The 14,738-nt window shown below is 47.3% G+C and overlaps 2 protein-coding genes across 3 annotated transcripts in view; both read left to right on the top strand.

Annotated features, from left to right (window-relative positions):
* Positions 1-1,025, top strand: part of MAPRE1 (microtubule associated protein RP/EB family member 1) — a 35,426-nt gene extending 34,401 nt beyond the window's left edge. For both annotated transcript variants that reach the window (XR_002179557.3, XM_019950824.3), the window contains exon 8: positions 385-1,025. The gene's annotated coding sequence lies outside the window, so the exon portion shown is untranslated. The remainder of the gene's footprint in view (positions 1-384) is intronic.
* Positions 1,026-1,151: 126 nt separating this feature from the next.
* Positions 1,152-14,738, top strand: part of EFCAB8 (EF-hand calcium binding domain 8) — a 61,014-nt gene continuing 47,427 nt past the window's right edge. Inside the window, 4 exon segments of the mRNA XM_073792867.1 lie at positions 1,152-4,739; positions 5,547-5,636; positions 6,121-6,172; positions 8,474-8,657. Coding sequence (XP_073648968.1) covers positions 4,633-4,739; positions 5,547-5,636; positions 6,121-6,172; positions 8,474-8,657 — 433 coding nt within the window. The 5' untranslated portion in view covers positions 1,152-4,632.

Genomic DNA, 14,738 nt, shown 5'->3' on the forward strand with positions numbered 1-14,738 from the left:
ACTGAACCACCCCAAGAATCTGCTGTTTTTCTTGAATCATGGTATTTTGAAATCTTTGGTATGTGAATCCTGAGTACTCTTTGGCAGTGTGGTAGGAAGAGCATTGTTTTAAATGTCATGTGAGTTGAGTTGTTAGTCTCAACTAAAGGTGTGATCTTGACATTAATCCTCAGGGTCCCCTCCAGTTCCAATGGTCATTGGCTTCTGTCTTGTTTATTCGATTTTGAAAAGAAAAAAGCCTCTCTTCTTAGCTATCAAGTTGCGCCTTAAAATTTTCAATAAATTTTATAAAGCTGAGAAGAATAATTGCAGCTTTACTGAAGACTAATTCACACATATAAATTGTATGTTAGGTTACAATTTTTGACGTTTTAAATCCCGCAGTGGTAAAGCTGGCGAGGACAGAGTTGGCGCTGCTGCTGAGTGGAGTGGAGCTGCCTTCCCTGGAGCAGTGACTGTGACCTTGAAGCCTTCCGGCAGCATTCCATCTCCGCTTTTAGGGAGCAGAGTAGAATCTCCTTAGGATCGGCAAGCGATGCCTGAACTAGTCTCAAGTAGGACTTTGAACTTTTTTCCAGAATTATTTTGTGCAGAGGTTTATCTACGAGATTTTTTTCTTCTTAAACACCTTCCCTCCTGCTTCTTGAGTTAATAAACTTGAATTATTGATGATCACGATTTTATTCGTTTTAGATGTGGGTTTTCTGAACTTTTCCTTACCTAAGAAGTGGAATGAATGCATCTTACTATTTCCCCTTTGTTCTCATGTTTCTTCTTTGGGAAGGAAAGTTACATTTATTGTGATAGAATTTAGCATATTTTGGCCCATGTAAAAATGTTGATAAACGCAGGGGCTGCTGTAAGTAGAAATGATAACATTGGATTGGAAAATGAAAGCCCCAAACCAAAAGACAGTGGGGAATAGTCAAATCGGCCTTGTCTCTGTTTTTTTTGTTGTTGTTATTTTTTAAATAAACCCTTCTCGTTTATTAATACCTAGTTTAATAAAACTCTGATTTAAAAGACCTGCATCTTTTATGACATTTCATTTCATTGAAAGTCTTTTGTCTCCACTGTTGATGAAATGGGAGCAGGAATTTTTTCTCTATGTGGGTGCTCTCTTTGTGGTGAAGATATGGGGAGGGGTCTTGGCTTGGTGAACAGTTAACATTTTGGTAACATCTAGGTCATCGTGAAATGTGATTCAGCTGGGTATCTTTAAGTCTGGAATCCATGTCCCTGGTTGAATTCTGCCCAAGAGATTTGCCTTTGGCCAGCTCATGCTGCTGAATTGTGCCAGGGGCAAGATTGAACAGTGCTGTATCAAGTCCAGGCCTGCCATGAAGTCTGGGTTTATAGGACTCCCATCTTACACACAGTGCTCTTGTAGTCTTCCTCTTTTCAAAGAGTTGCAGCTCACGCATCTTATGTTGAGAGAGCTGCTGTGCCTTCCACTGTCCTCCAGCTGTGGGGGCTAGTTGGCCTTTTGGTTTCGCTGCTTTATCATTAAGCTCCCAGGCATTTTCCACAGTTTCCATGAGTTGTGGGCGCTCTGTGCTGTATTTGTCCTATGGGCCGTTCTCCACTCATACTTGTCCTGGCTTTGTGTGCTGTAGCTCCTCCTGTCACTGTCTGCTGTAAGTTCAACTTCATCCGTAAAAAGAATGTCTCAGATTAGATGAAGCATGGCTGTGGTTATGGTTTGTGGGATGGATTCTGCTGTTCCGTTTTGTGTTCTGCGTATGGAATTCTATCTCATTTTCCTGGTTCTAAGTGTGGCCAGCTGACCCTGCAGTCAGGTTGAGGCCCTCGGAGTTCACAGAGACTTCATAGAGGAGCTACTTTGGACTTGGGGACAGCTGTCAAGATGTCTCTGTCGAGAAGGAAGTTGAAAACCAATAAGCCTCTGTCAAATATAGCCAGCAGTGTTAACTGGGGAGAGCAAATTGGGTCAGGGTGAGTGAGGGTTTGGGGTTAAAGTCATCTCCAAAAGATTGGACACCTGGGCCCTAAAATCCATTTGCCTGAGATTAAAGGCCGAACAGGAGAGCTGAGCCTGTCTGAGCTAGATTTCCAGGACAGCTTTAACTGCATTTGGCCTTAAGTCATCTGCCCCTGTAAATTCTTACAAACGAATTACTTAGCAAACCAGTTTTTCTCCCATCCTCCGCCTACTTCCCTAGTGGCAGTTCTAAGCTCTCACCCCTGTTTCCAGGTTTGTACCGAACCCCACACCCTGGCCCCCTTCCCCTCAGAGGAGGCTTCCTCTGATCTTACCTGCTCTCATTCCAGATAGATATTTAACTCTACAGCTGAATCTTCTCTTCCTTCCAGTATCAGAGGACTAGTACTTCTCTTTGCTTCTTACTCTTGTGCTTTGCTCTTGGGTGTCTCTGTTGCCCTCAACCAATATTTTTTCCCCTTTGTGGCCTCCGTCCATGAACATACAGAGCTCCTCCCTTTCTCATAAAACTCGTAGTTTTAAAATAATTATTGTAGTTTTAAATAATTATTGTAGTTTTAAATAAATTAAATTAATTATTATAGTTTTAAATAAAATAATTATTGTAGTTTTAAAATAATTATTTATAAAATAATAAAAAGATTTAAATAGTTGTGAGAATAGTATAAAGAACTCCCCTTTGCCCAGACTGACTAATATGGTGAACATTTTGCCGCATTTGCTTTATCATCGTATGCATTTGTTGAACCATCTGGGAATAAATTACAGATATTGTGTCCCTTTACCTTTAAATACCCAAGTGTGTATTTCCTAAGACCAAGGATGTTCTCTTGTATAACCACAGAACAGTTGTCAAAAGCAGGAAACAACATTAATTCAATATTATCTAAGAATGTAGTCATGTTTAAATTTTGCCGATGGTCCTAATAAAGGCCCTTAGACCTTTTCCCCACCCAGTCTAGGATCCAGTTCAGAATCACGCATTGCCTTTAGTTGTTAGCTCTCTCAGTCACCTTCAATCTGGAACAGTTCCTTAGGCTTTGTTCTTCATGACACAGATTTTAAGAGTAAAACCCAGTTACTTTGTAGAATGTCCTGCAGTTTGGGGTTGTCAGGTTACGTATGTTTGCGGAGGGTACCGTGGAAGTGGTGATCTTGAGACCAGCGCGGCAGGAGGCAGGGCCTTCGGCTCCCTCATCAGTGATGTTAACTTTAATCACATGTTAACCAGGACTTTAAAGCAAAACAAAGTATACTTGATTTCTGTATACATACCAATGCTTTGCTGCTTAATATAATTGTGGTGATACACGTGCCTTGTGTTAGTGCACCTTTTTGTATTCCTTTATTCTTGGCCTACCTTTTTTTGCCACATTGGCCCCCAACTCCCCATAATCCACATGTACTCATAATTTTGTATGTACTGACAGTACAGTACCCCCTTAGACCCAGGCAAGAAGGGCCTCTGCCCCGGGCTGAGCTTCAGGGCATCCCACTCTGTCCCTCCTCTGGCCATGTCCCTCTCCACCAGATGAGGTAGGTTCGAGGGGCTAAGCGGATGGCCACTCAGGCCCCACCGGTGTGCTGCCCGCTCCCCCCACCCCCCGTCCCCTGCTCTAAGTACTGGAATTCCCCACCCAAATCACTTCGAAGCTGATTCCAGAGTCTTTGTAGGCCTGTTCCTCAGAGCGTCATTTTTGAGGGCAGCCTTGCCAAGGCTTGCAGTGACCATGGAGCAGTGGAGGCATGGGGGAGATGCAGCCTGGGTGTATGGGCTGGGGTGTCCGTCCACATGCCACCATCCACAAGCCCCCTCAGCAGGATGGAGAGGACATGGGGTTGGGCAGAGGGCTTGGAGGCCACACTGCCAAATTCTGTCAGTGAGCTGAGGAATTCAAGAGTTCTAAATTTGAACCTGGCCTTCCAGCTTGTTATGAAAGTGTATTTGTGAAGGTAGGAGAATAGAATGTATTTTATTTAGCAGTGTAATAATTTATAAACGTTTTAAATAACTAGACTTGCTATGTGGACCAATATTTGTTATTCTGCTCTTGGCCCCATAATTATTAAGGGTAGTCCCATTTACAGATGTGTGTATGTGTACACACGTACTTATATGTATAAGCATGTACCTGTTTGTCATTCTTTTATAAATATTGGCATCATTCTGTGCATTCTTTTTGTATCTCATGGAAATCCCTCCTAGTCGTCTGCCGAAGGTCAGATTCATCCTTTTGATTCCTTGGATAACGTCCTGAGTGCAGGTGTACTGATTTATTCAGCCATTCCTCTACTAATAGTCATTCACTTTATTTTTTTGCTGCTCTGAACGATGTTGCAGCAATGACTTTTTTTTTTTGCTGCACTGCATGGCTTGCAGTATCTTAGTTCCCTGACCAGGGATCGAGCCCGGGCCCCAGCAGTAAAAGTGCCAAGTCCTAACCACTGGTCCGCCAGGGAATTCCCAGCAACCACTCTTGTACAACGGTCTTTCACAGATGAGTAAATTGCTACCCACCATTCACTCCCTTGAAATAAATCTTCTTTTTTTTTTTTTTTTTTTTGTGGTACGTGGGCCTCTCACTGTTGCGGCCTCTCCCGTTTCAGAGCGCAGGCTCCGGACGTGCAGGCTCAGCGGCCATGGCTCACGGGCCTAGCCGCTCTGCAGCATGTGGGATCTTCCTGGACTGGGGCACGAACCCATGTCCCCTGCATCGGCAGGCGGACTCTCAACCACTGCGCCACCAGGGAAGCCCGAAATAAATCTTAAAGATTGGTATGAACCTTTTTTGAATTAAAAAAAGAATAGAGAAATGCATGATTTTAGACTATAGAAATTCTCTGTAATCTCACCTGCCAGAAATAATTGACATTACATTTGGAGTTTATTTTTCCAGGCTCTCTTTCCATGCAGGTGGCAACATATACAGGTATATATTCTGAACAGAAATGGACTTATGAATACACCTCTGCAGCTTTCTCACTGGTGACCTTTCATCGCCGTGTTCAGTGGCCTTCATTTCTTATCATCTTGGCTCACTCTGGAGCATCCCAACCTTCCTGGTTGACTCATCCTGTCTTTTGTGTGTTTCCCCTCCTCTCTCTATGCCCTAAATGTAGCCACTCAAGTTTCAGTCCCCGTATTTCTAGGTATTTGTTTTTTATTTCTAATTGGACAGCCCAGCATCACATGCATTAAGCCACTTTCCCTCATTGCTCCGTTTTCTGGAAATGTTTCTGGCATTTCCCTCAGTTACCCTGGTTCCTGGCTTCCAAGTCTCCTTTCCTTTGGCTCTTCTCTCTCCTTTGGTCCTTATAGCTGAGCTGTCGCCAAGACACGGTTAGGTTAGGACACCATGGGCCAGTCTTCCTCCTTCTCTCTTCCTCCATCTTATGCTGATGAGTTTTCATAGTTGCCTTCATGAAAGTTTTCATGCCATCCTAGAGTGCCCTCTTGTTTCCTGCTGGTGGTACTTGCTGATGAGGTGGATTGACACTCCAGTAATCCTAACACAATGCTGTCTTCCATCATCTGTGGAGGTGCCATTGACCCAGTGGAAATGTGCCCTTTGTATTCTCATAGCAGAGCTCCATGGAATGGACCCCTCCCACACTCACACCTGACCCCGTGCTGCGTGAGGAGAAGTCCTGCCTCCAGGGGCACTGAGGGCAGGTGCGTGCACACAGTGGAGAGTCAGGGGCCCATCTTGCCCCACCTTTGGTGCATGTGTTTGACCCTTTGGAAATGTGCTTGCCCCAGACCTTATTTCCCTAATCTGTGAATTATAGGTGGACCCCCACATGGCCTCCTAAGCCTTTTCTAATTCTGAAGAAAGGGTGACTCCCTTTAGGAAGCCTCTGGCATTAAGCCAGGAGTATAGTAACCTGAGAAGCCTCAGGGCCTCAGCACAACTCTTTCCCATCAGAGGAAAGGCGGCTCACAGGTATAATAAGCTCTAGAAAAACTCCCTGTTGGAGGATCCCCTATGAGAAGAGGGGTGCTCATCAAATACGGGCTGGGGGTCCATGGGCACGGGGCAGCCATCCTCTCCCTTGACCTTGACTTTTTTCCCACCCTCCTGTGACTCAGCTAGGTCAGCCTCCCACATGGTCCTTACAAAGACTGGAGTTAAAGCAACTATGATTCCCTATTCTAGGTCAAGACCAGTGTCTTCTGAGGACTTCAGAGAGAGCTCTTTATCTCAAAAGGTAAGAAAGCCATCAGAATTGATAACGGGAGGGGGTGTTCCAGAGCCACCAGACATCACTCATGGGCATCCAAGTCTGTCGGTTATCAGCTTATCAGCCTCTGCACGGGGAGTTGCAAGCTGAGATATTTACAAAGTAACAAGTCTACTGCAGTAGGCTGGTTTTCCCTTTTAAAGCATTGTGTGGGCCAAATGCAATAAAACTGAGGCCACCAATTTGCAGTCTCTACATGGACTGTACTTAATTTTGTCCAGCTAAGTTGTGATAATGGTGGGGTGGGCTGTACAAAGTATTATGAAGCCAGATGAGTATTTAGTGTCCATTATGTGCTTGGGGCTGGGGAAAATAGAATTAGTATAGATTAAACCAAGATAATTTTAAAATGCCCTGGCCTTCAAAGAGCTCACTGTGAGATGGGGAGTAATAACAGGAGTTCTCATTGATTGTGTAATACAATTTGTTGGGGCTTCACATGTGTTCAGGTGTCATTTTATCTCACCACAACCCTTCAAGGTGGATACTGGGGAGAGATTTTGCAGATAAGGAAACTCATGGCTCAGAGAAGTGATGTGATATGCCCATGATAAATTAGCTTGGGAGCAGGGAGCCAGGCAGAATTCTAGCCCAGAGAGCTCTGGGACTCTACAGCCGTGTGTTTCCCATCACACCTTGCTGTCACACATATGGATAGACATGCTCAGGTGTCAAGCATGCAAGGCAGATAGGAGCAAAGAGTTTGGAAGCACAGAGGCGGCAATGATGACTCTCACCTGAAAGTTATTGAAAAGCTCCTTGGAGGAGGTGTCATTTGAGCCAGAGTTTGAAGCATGGGTAGGAGTTCATCTCTGGGGATGATGGTCTGTGTTGCATAGAGGGAAAAACGTGAGGAGAAGTGGAATGCTGTCTGTGTGTTGGGGGGTGGTGGAGAGCAGTTGGCGTGCCTGGACCATGGTGTCTGCATTACAACTAGAAAGACAGATCAGGGCTACATTGCAAAGGGCTTTGAGTGCCACACTCAGGAGTTGGGGATGATGGGAGTAGCCTGGAAAGTGTCAGCTGGGATCGAGTCGTGATCAGATTTGCCTTCCAGAAAGATAATTTGTGCGAGTGTTTTGGGAGGTGGATTTAAAGGGAAGACCAAATTCTGGTCCCAGTTGGGGAAGGTCATTGTACTTGTCCCAGCAAAAGGCTAGGGTTTAGGGTGGGGCAGGGATGTGGGAGAGGAGGGTCTAGATATAGGAGATGGATCATAGTAAGAATCAACAGGAAGGACAGTAAGAATGCAAGGGAGGCAGAGGGAAGAACCAAAGATGGCGGTGGGATTTCCAACCTCGGGGCCTGCGTGGCTGGTGAGAGCATTAACTAGCTCATCTCTTGGGCTCCGTGAAGGCAGGTCTCCACTCTGTTCGATGGTGTGTCCACAGTGCCTGGCACTCAACGAATATGCCTAGACCCTGAGGGAATGAGGGAAAGTTCACAGTTGGAGGAGCACTGCGTTTGGTGTGACTGGGGTGGGGAGAGTGAGTAGTCCAAACTCCACCTTGTCTTTTGACTTTCTGAACCGAAGTCTTCTTCACTGCCCAAGGCCCAAAGCAGTGCATTTCAGTGGGCAACACCCAATGGTTATCACATAGTCCACACCTGGAGTCTTTTGGGGGAGGTGGCCTTTGATGACCTGAGTCTTCAGGAACCTGCAACACTCTGCTAAGGGTCAAAATGAGTCACGTGTAGGGGCGGCAGAGGGGAAGCTTTGTTGAGGGCTGGGGGGATGGGGAAGGCTGGGTGGAGAATGCGGGAAGGTGAGCAGGAGGTGGCGGAAGCCTAGAGCCCCCGATGGAGGGGACTGCGTGAGCTTGGCTGTCGCGCACAGGTGATCTGACCTGATCCGGGGTGTCTGGGCTGGTCAGCACAGAATCACATTGGCTGGAGAAGATGGAGCTGGATTCCTTGGGCTCTTGAGTTCTGACCACTGAAGATTTGAAACTATATAGTTACTCAACTGAAGCACCTTGTCGAGTCCTGTGATGTGTGAGGTGGGAGCTTGGCTGTGTCTGCTAACCTCGCTGAGCCTCAGTTGTGGCATCTGTAAAAGGGGAACAGTAGTTAACTCCCCAGAGTCAGGAGAAGCGGTCTAGATCTTCCTTGGGCTTCCTAGGCCTAAAAGTGGTTAAAGACTTACTTGTTTGCATCAGTAAGTAACACACCACAACACTACCTACCCCAAAGGTGTGCTCTTTCAATAAGATGTGCTGAAACTGTTCAGCTCAGGAAATCACCCCTCTCAGGGCCTGGTTCCTGTAGTCAACTGTGTTCCAGGTGTCCTCTGCAGGTGGGTCCCAGAAGAACAAGGAGGTTCTCAGCTCCCCGACACCATCCGTCTCCCTTAGCCAGACATCCGACTTCCAACACGAGTCTCAGCTGTTCACTGAGCCACACCTGGCCCAGATGGAGAAAACGTTTCAAGATGAGGTCGACTCGACTGGAGGTGAGGCTACGTCATGGGCTCAGCCTCTGGCTTCTGCACAGGGAGGGACCCAGGACCTGGTGTAGGTGAAGGGTACAGACTTGACAAGTGTTTTTATATCCAGTATCTCCTTTAAAACTTTTCATCGTTATACTGTGTGGGTATTGTAAGCCTACTAGAGGCTATTTGGGACCGAGGAAAAAAATACCCCTAATCCAAACACTTGGGTAATCTCTATCAGCATTTCAGTATGTTTTCTTCCAAACAGTTTCATATGTATGCTTCATTTTCTATTGCTGTGTAGCAATATTCCCACAAAATTAGTGGCTTAAACCAGCACTTGTTTATTATCTCACCATTTCAGTTGGTCAGGAGTCTGGGCACAGCTTAGCTGGCTTCCCTGCTCAGGGTCTCACTAGGCTGCAGCCAAGGTGTCAGCTGGGGTTGCAGTATCATCTGGGGCTTGACTGGGAAGGATCCACTTTTTTTTTTGCTGCGTCAGGTCTTAGTTGCAGCAGGCAGGCCCTTCGTTGTGGCACACGGGCTCCAGAGCGCATGGGCTCTGTAGTTTGCAGCACGTGGGCTCTCTAGCTGAGGCGCAAGGGCTCAGTAGTTGCAGCGCATGGGCTTAGTTGCCCCTCGGCATGTGGGATCTTAGTTCCCCGACCAGGGACTGAACCCGCATCCCCTGCATTGGAAGGTGGATTCTTAACCACTGGACCACCAGGGAAGTCCCGGAAGGATCCACTTCTAAGTTCACCAGGTTGTTGGCAGAATTCATCTCCTTGAAGCTGCAGGACTGAGGGCTCTTGTTTCTTCCTGGCTATTAAAGGGCCACTGTTTTCAGCTCCTGGAGCCGCCCAGTTCCTGGCCCTGTGGGACTCACCAACACGGCTGATTTCAAGACTCAAGTCAGGCAGGAAGATAGCAACTCCAGCACGATGTGTGCTACAGTCTCATAGTCATGCACACACAGTCCCGTATATCCTGTCACCTTTGCCGTATTCTGTTGGTCAGGAGCAAGTCACAGGTTCTGCCACACTCAAAGGCAAGGGATCACAGGAGGGCATGAACGCCAGGAGGTGGCCATCATGGGGCCACCGTCAGCCTCTCTGCCCCAGATGGCTATGTGTGTTTTCACATGTCTGTAATTGTACTTTATGTAATTTCAGACCCTTCTTTTTCTCTTAATGTTAATTCCTTAAGGGTTTTTTCATACTTTATGTGGTCTTCTGAATCATCATTAGCAGTGAATGCAAGTGCTCTACTGGTTGACTAAGCCATTTCCCTAAATGAAACATTTAGGTTTTATTGAGTTTAAATAACATTGTGAAGAACATCCTTTGTGCATCGAACTTTTTTTCTCTTTAGAGCTTGATTTATGCCCTTGGGAAGATACACATAAACTTAAATTATTCCTATTGGAATACTTAAAGTCATCTTCATTTCTGTCCACTAGACTCTGAGCGCCAATGCTGGGGCCATGTCTGCTTGCCCCCTCAATTTGAGTTTTACAGCCACACCGTGTTTTGGCAGGAAAGGGTAACAAATGGTCAGTTTAAGAAGAGCAAAGTGAGGTGGGGGAGGGACAGTTTGTGTCTGACCTGAAACTGAGATTGTCCCTAATCAGAGTTCTTCGGGTGTCGGTATTTGGCGGCCAGGAGGTGCCACCACTGTGTCTTAGAGGACCCGACAGCCCCAGCTTTAGCCACAGTTTTTATTCTGTTTTGTCTTTTGTTTTGAACAGGTAATACAGGCACACAGTTCAAAATTCAAAAGGTGCCGTTATCTCTCCCTCTTTTCGAAGCAGACCACCATGCAGTATTTTTACAATGCTGCATTACAAACGTTTTCCAAAAAAAAAAATTCAAAAGGCACTTTTCTCATGATACCTTTTCTTGGTATACAGAGAAAATGTCTCCCTGGGCCAGACTGTGCTGCTCCATCCAGCATGCAGTCCCTGCAGGCGTTACTGCCTTCTGTTTCCTGTGACCTTCAGAAGCACAGAGTGCCTGTAGTTGCTTCCCCCTCCTTTTCATATCCACTACTGTCTACACTGCTCTATTCCTTGCTTTTTTTCCTCCAGCTTTATTGAGGTATAATTGACAAATAAAATTGTAATGTACTTAAAGTGTGCAAAGTGATGATTTGATATCCGTATACATTGTGAAGGATCTGCACAATTGTCTACTCCTTGCTTTTTTAAAAAATAATTTTTATCTAGTTTCCCTTCTTGAATATGTCTTGACCTAATATGTCTTGAAATCTTTTCCTATCAGTGTAAAAAGAGCTTCCTCATTTTAAAAAACAAAACAGAAAACTGGCCGTGGTTTTAAAATGGAGGAAAGGAAAATTCACTCTTAGCTGATGGAGGGTAAGGGAAAATAGGACCCTTTTTCAGAAACCTTTAAAAGAGGTGAATTCTGAGCATGGGCTTGAAACCGTTTCTCGGGAACCCTGGCCATTTGTGCTTGCCTCGGAGGGAAGAGGGGAGATACATGGTTCTCTTCCCTGTTCTGCAAGTTCCCTTTTTGGGCTGTAGTGGTTTTGCTGGTCTTGAAAGTGTCCACGTACCCCTGGCCCGCTGCCCGGTGGGGCCTGCCTGGGGGAGGCTGCAGGCTGCTCAGGGGTCGTGGGAGAACCATCGGGCTAGGGGGCCCTGCAGCTCGGCCTGCAGGCAGGGGGAACTTACCTTCTGCTCAGGTGCTCCTGGGTGGACGTGGGTGGCACACAGTCTGAGTGCCACCCACCCTTTATGCCAACAGACATTTTACCAAGCTCTGCCGGGCCTTATGGTTTATATAGGCCTCTGCTGGATTTTATTCAGTTCTCCCAGAAGCCCTGTAGCAGGGGTCCTGACTGTCCGCGGGAGGCACCTGGGGGCTCTGCGCAGACAGGCATCAACCACAGGCCCCGACAGAGTGGCCAGTCCTGTGGCACCAAAGCCTGTGCCTTCTCGGGCACCCCCACCATATGGAGCACCTCAGATGCTAAAATAGATGAAAGAAGGCCCCTTCAGTGAGAGCAGGGCTGTAAGTCCAGTGTGCAGCATCATCCTGTCCTCCATGATCTGTGTGCTGAGAAGGGCAGGCATGCGCTCTGGACAAGCGTGGGGAACAGGTACTTATTTCCCCTGGAGGGCAGAGTGGAGGCTAGGAAACAACATTTTTCTTTTCATTTCTTTCTTTTCTTTTTTTCAATTGAAGTATAGTTAATTTGCAGTGTTGTGTTAGTTTCAGGTATACAGCAAAGTGATTCAATTACACATATATATTATTTTTCAGATTCTTTCCCATGTAAGTTATTATAAAACAACATTTTTCTTAAGTATTTTTAATTTAGCATTTATTTTTTTAGATGCTTATAAGTATATAAAAAACAGAGATAAATAATCCATTATCCTACCTCTTGGCATTACAAAGAAAGGAAGAGAAAGGGGCGGGGAGCTGGGGGCACTTGGCACTGGAAGAGTACATGGGTAGAAAGTTCAGACAACACAGAGAGGTGTGGGTGCAGCGGGAGCCTCTCCCCCTTCCTCCACCCCTGACTCCTGCCCCACTGTGTTCAGAGGAGGTCATCCTTGACCTGCCTGGAGAGGTGAAGTGGGAGTTTCCCAGGAGATGGGGAACAGGGAGGGTCAAGGCAGGGGCCTGGCATAGGAGAGGTGTTGCTGGGCTAGAGGGCGAGCGGGGCATCCTGGAGCAAGGCTGGGGGGCCAGGTGGCCCTGGGGGGCTGGTGGGTGCCCTCGGGTCACAGGGCCCTGAACTCCGGCAGTGGGGCTGATGGGGAGGTGGCACATCTAGGCCTGTTTGAGAAAGGTAAGTGTCATGGTGGCCAGGAGGTCGGGCTGGATGTGGAGCCTGGGGGGGTTGTTGAAAGAGCTCATCATGTGATGGCCTCACATGGGGTCCTGGAGATTATAACAGAGAGGAGAAAGTCTTCTGGTTTCAAATCCCCGCTGCACCACTGTGTGTCCTTGGGCAAATCCCGCACCTCTTGTGCCTCTTGTGTGCTCATCTGTAAGATGGGGAGAATGACAGTGCACCATTCTAGGACCACAGGACTCACCCCTCAGGTGTTCTTCTTGGGTGACTGGGTGGAGGTGATGCCATTAGCAGAGATGGTAAACACAGGAAATGGGAGCAAGTTTCGGGATAAAGATAAGAAATTGGATTTTAAACATGCTGAGTTGAAAGGGCCGGGGGGACACTTGGAAATATTCAGGGACATGGAGAGAAATTCTCTCCTGAGATGTAGAGATGGGTGAATAGATGAGGTCGTTCAAGGAGAGTGTCCAGCAGAAAAGAAAGGGACAGTGATGGGAAGAGCTGAGGCACGTGACGAGCGACAGGACAGAGCAGGTGACGGAGCCTGGGGGAGACGCAGCAGCCCGGGGAGGCGAGACTGGCTGGTGCTTGGCTGCCAGAAGGGAGGAGGCCCCGAGGGTGGGGTTCGAGGTCACTGGGGCCAAGAGGAGTGAGCTGGCAGGAGTCAGGGAGCCGCCCAGAAAGTCCCTCCTGCCTGATCCTAGGGAATGTAGGGGCCCCCTCCGCAGGGACATGATATTTCCACTTTTGTGCTTCGAGAGCTGTTAGTGAACCATTTGGTGTGAGGGGTGAGCACTTCCTTTTAGCCGTGATGAGCAGGGGACCTGACTGGCTCCCACAGTGTACATTTCTTTTCCAGGACACCTTTGTGTCTATTCTCTTGTTATACTCAAATTTTTTTCAGTAAACTGTTTTTAAGAAGGATATTAAAATAATACAGCAGTGGACAATATATACAAGTTCTTAAACACCAATGAAAGGGACTCTCCCTGTAGTGTTGTCAAGAGGAGTTTGTTCATTAAACCCGCACAAAGGCCCTTTGACTGCCAGCTCTTTCCAGAGGGGACAGCTCTGTGCTCGGGGACTGTCCCCTGACATCCATCTGATACACGGAGGGGCTGTTACATGTCACTCAAATGTGTAAGGCTCTTGGCTGTCGCTTCAGGTCAGCAGGATGGCTCCTTCTTTAAGCAGGGCAGCTTTCGTTCAGGCTTTCATTTGTTCCTCAGTTTAGCAGTAAATGTTGCTGTAGTGACGTGCTGGGTGTTGTATGAGGAGCGTGGAGTAGGATGAGAGCGTGACCCCAGCTTGCTGGGGATGGTCTGGGTGCCACCACTCACCAGCTGTGTGACCTTGGGCACACGATCCCACCTCCCTGTGCCACAGTTTCCTCACAGCACCCCCACCCCGCCCCCGCCCCCACCCGCCACCATCAGGTGATCAGTAAGAATAAACGCAGATGGTAGTGGTCCCCAGTCATAGTCATCATGTCCCAGTGCCAACAGAAACACTCTGGGAACAAACATTTGCTGCGTGCTGAGGACCCAGTCAGAGAGGGGACAGGCTCAGCCCTGCACTGCCCGAGCTCATGTCCAGGCTGGTAAGGAGGAAGGTTTGGGGGGAAGTAGGAGCCAGGCATGGGGCTGGGCCGCCCCCTTCGAGAGTCCCTGGGAAAGGCTTCCCTGTGGAGGAACCAGATGGTGCAAAGGCCTTGAGGTGGCAGGGTGAGAAATGGTGTGGGGACATGGTGGCTGGAGCAGAGAATGAAGGGGATGGTGGTGAGAGGTGAGGTCCGAGAGGAGCAGCCTTCAGGCCATGGCGAAAGCTCCAGATATTTGGAGGGGGTTCTAGAAGTTCTTTTTAAAAACTGTGATTCTTTTTAAAAAAATCTAGACAGGAGTAATTGATCCATTTGCAGACAGATACCCCTGTAGCCACAAAACCCAGCAGGGGAAGAAATTTTATCCCAGCCCCTCTGCCTCTCTCCCCTGCCCATCTTTCCCTCCAGCCCAAGTTTGTATTTTCATTGCCTCTAAAAGATGTGTTTCACCTCTTCCTCTATAGCTTTGAATTTATTTATGTCCGTTTGTTGCCATTGTTTACTTATGTTTTTCTTCTTTCTGTATTTATTTATTTATTTTGGAGTTTTCATCAGTTTTCTTTGTCTCAATGCCTGGTCTGTCTGATTTGCTCAGAAATGGGATCTGATCTTTTTTAGTACCCACCCCCGTCACTGCCGTGGGACCAACATGGTGCTTTCACGCGGCAGGTGTG

Source organism: Tursiops truncatus, chromosome 15 (genome assembly GCF_011762595.2).
Source record: "Tursiops truncatus isolate mTurTru1 chromosome 15, mTurTru1.mat.Y, whole genome shotgun sequence".
Lineage (NCBI taxonomy): Eukaryota > Metazoa > Chordata > Mammalia > Artiodactyla > Delphinidae > Tursiops > Tursiops truncatus.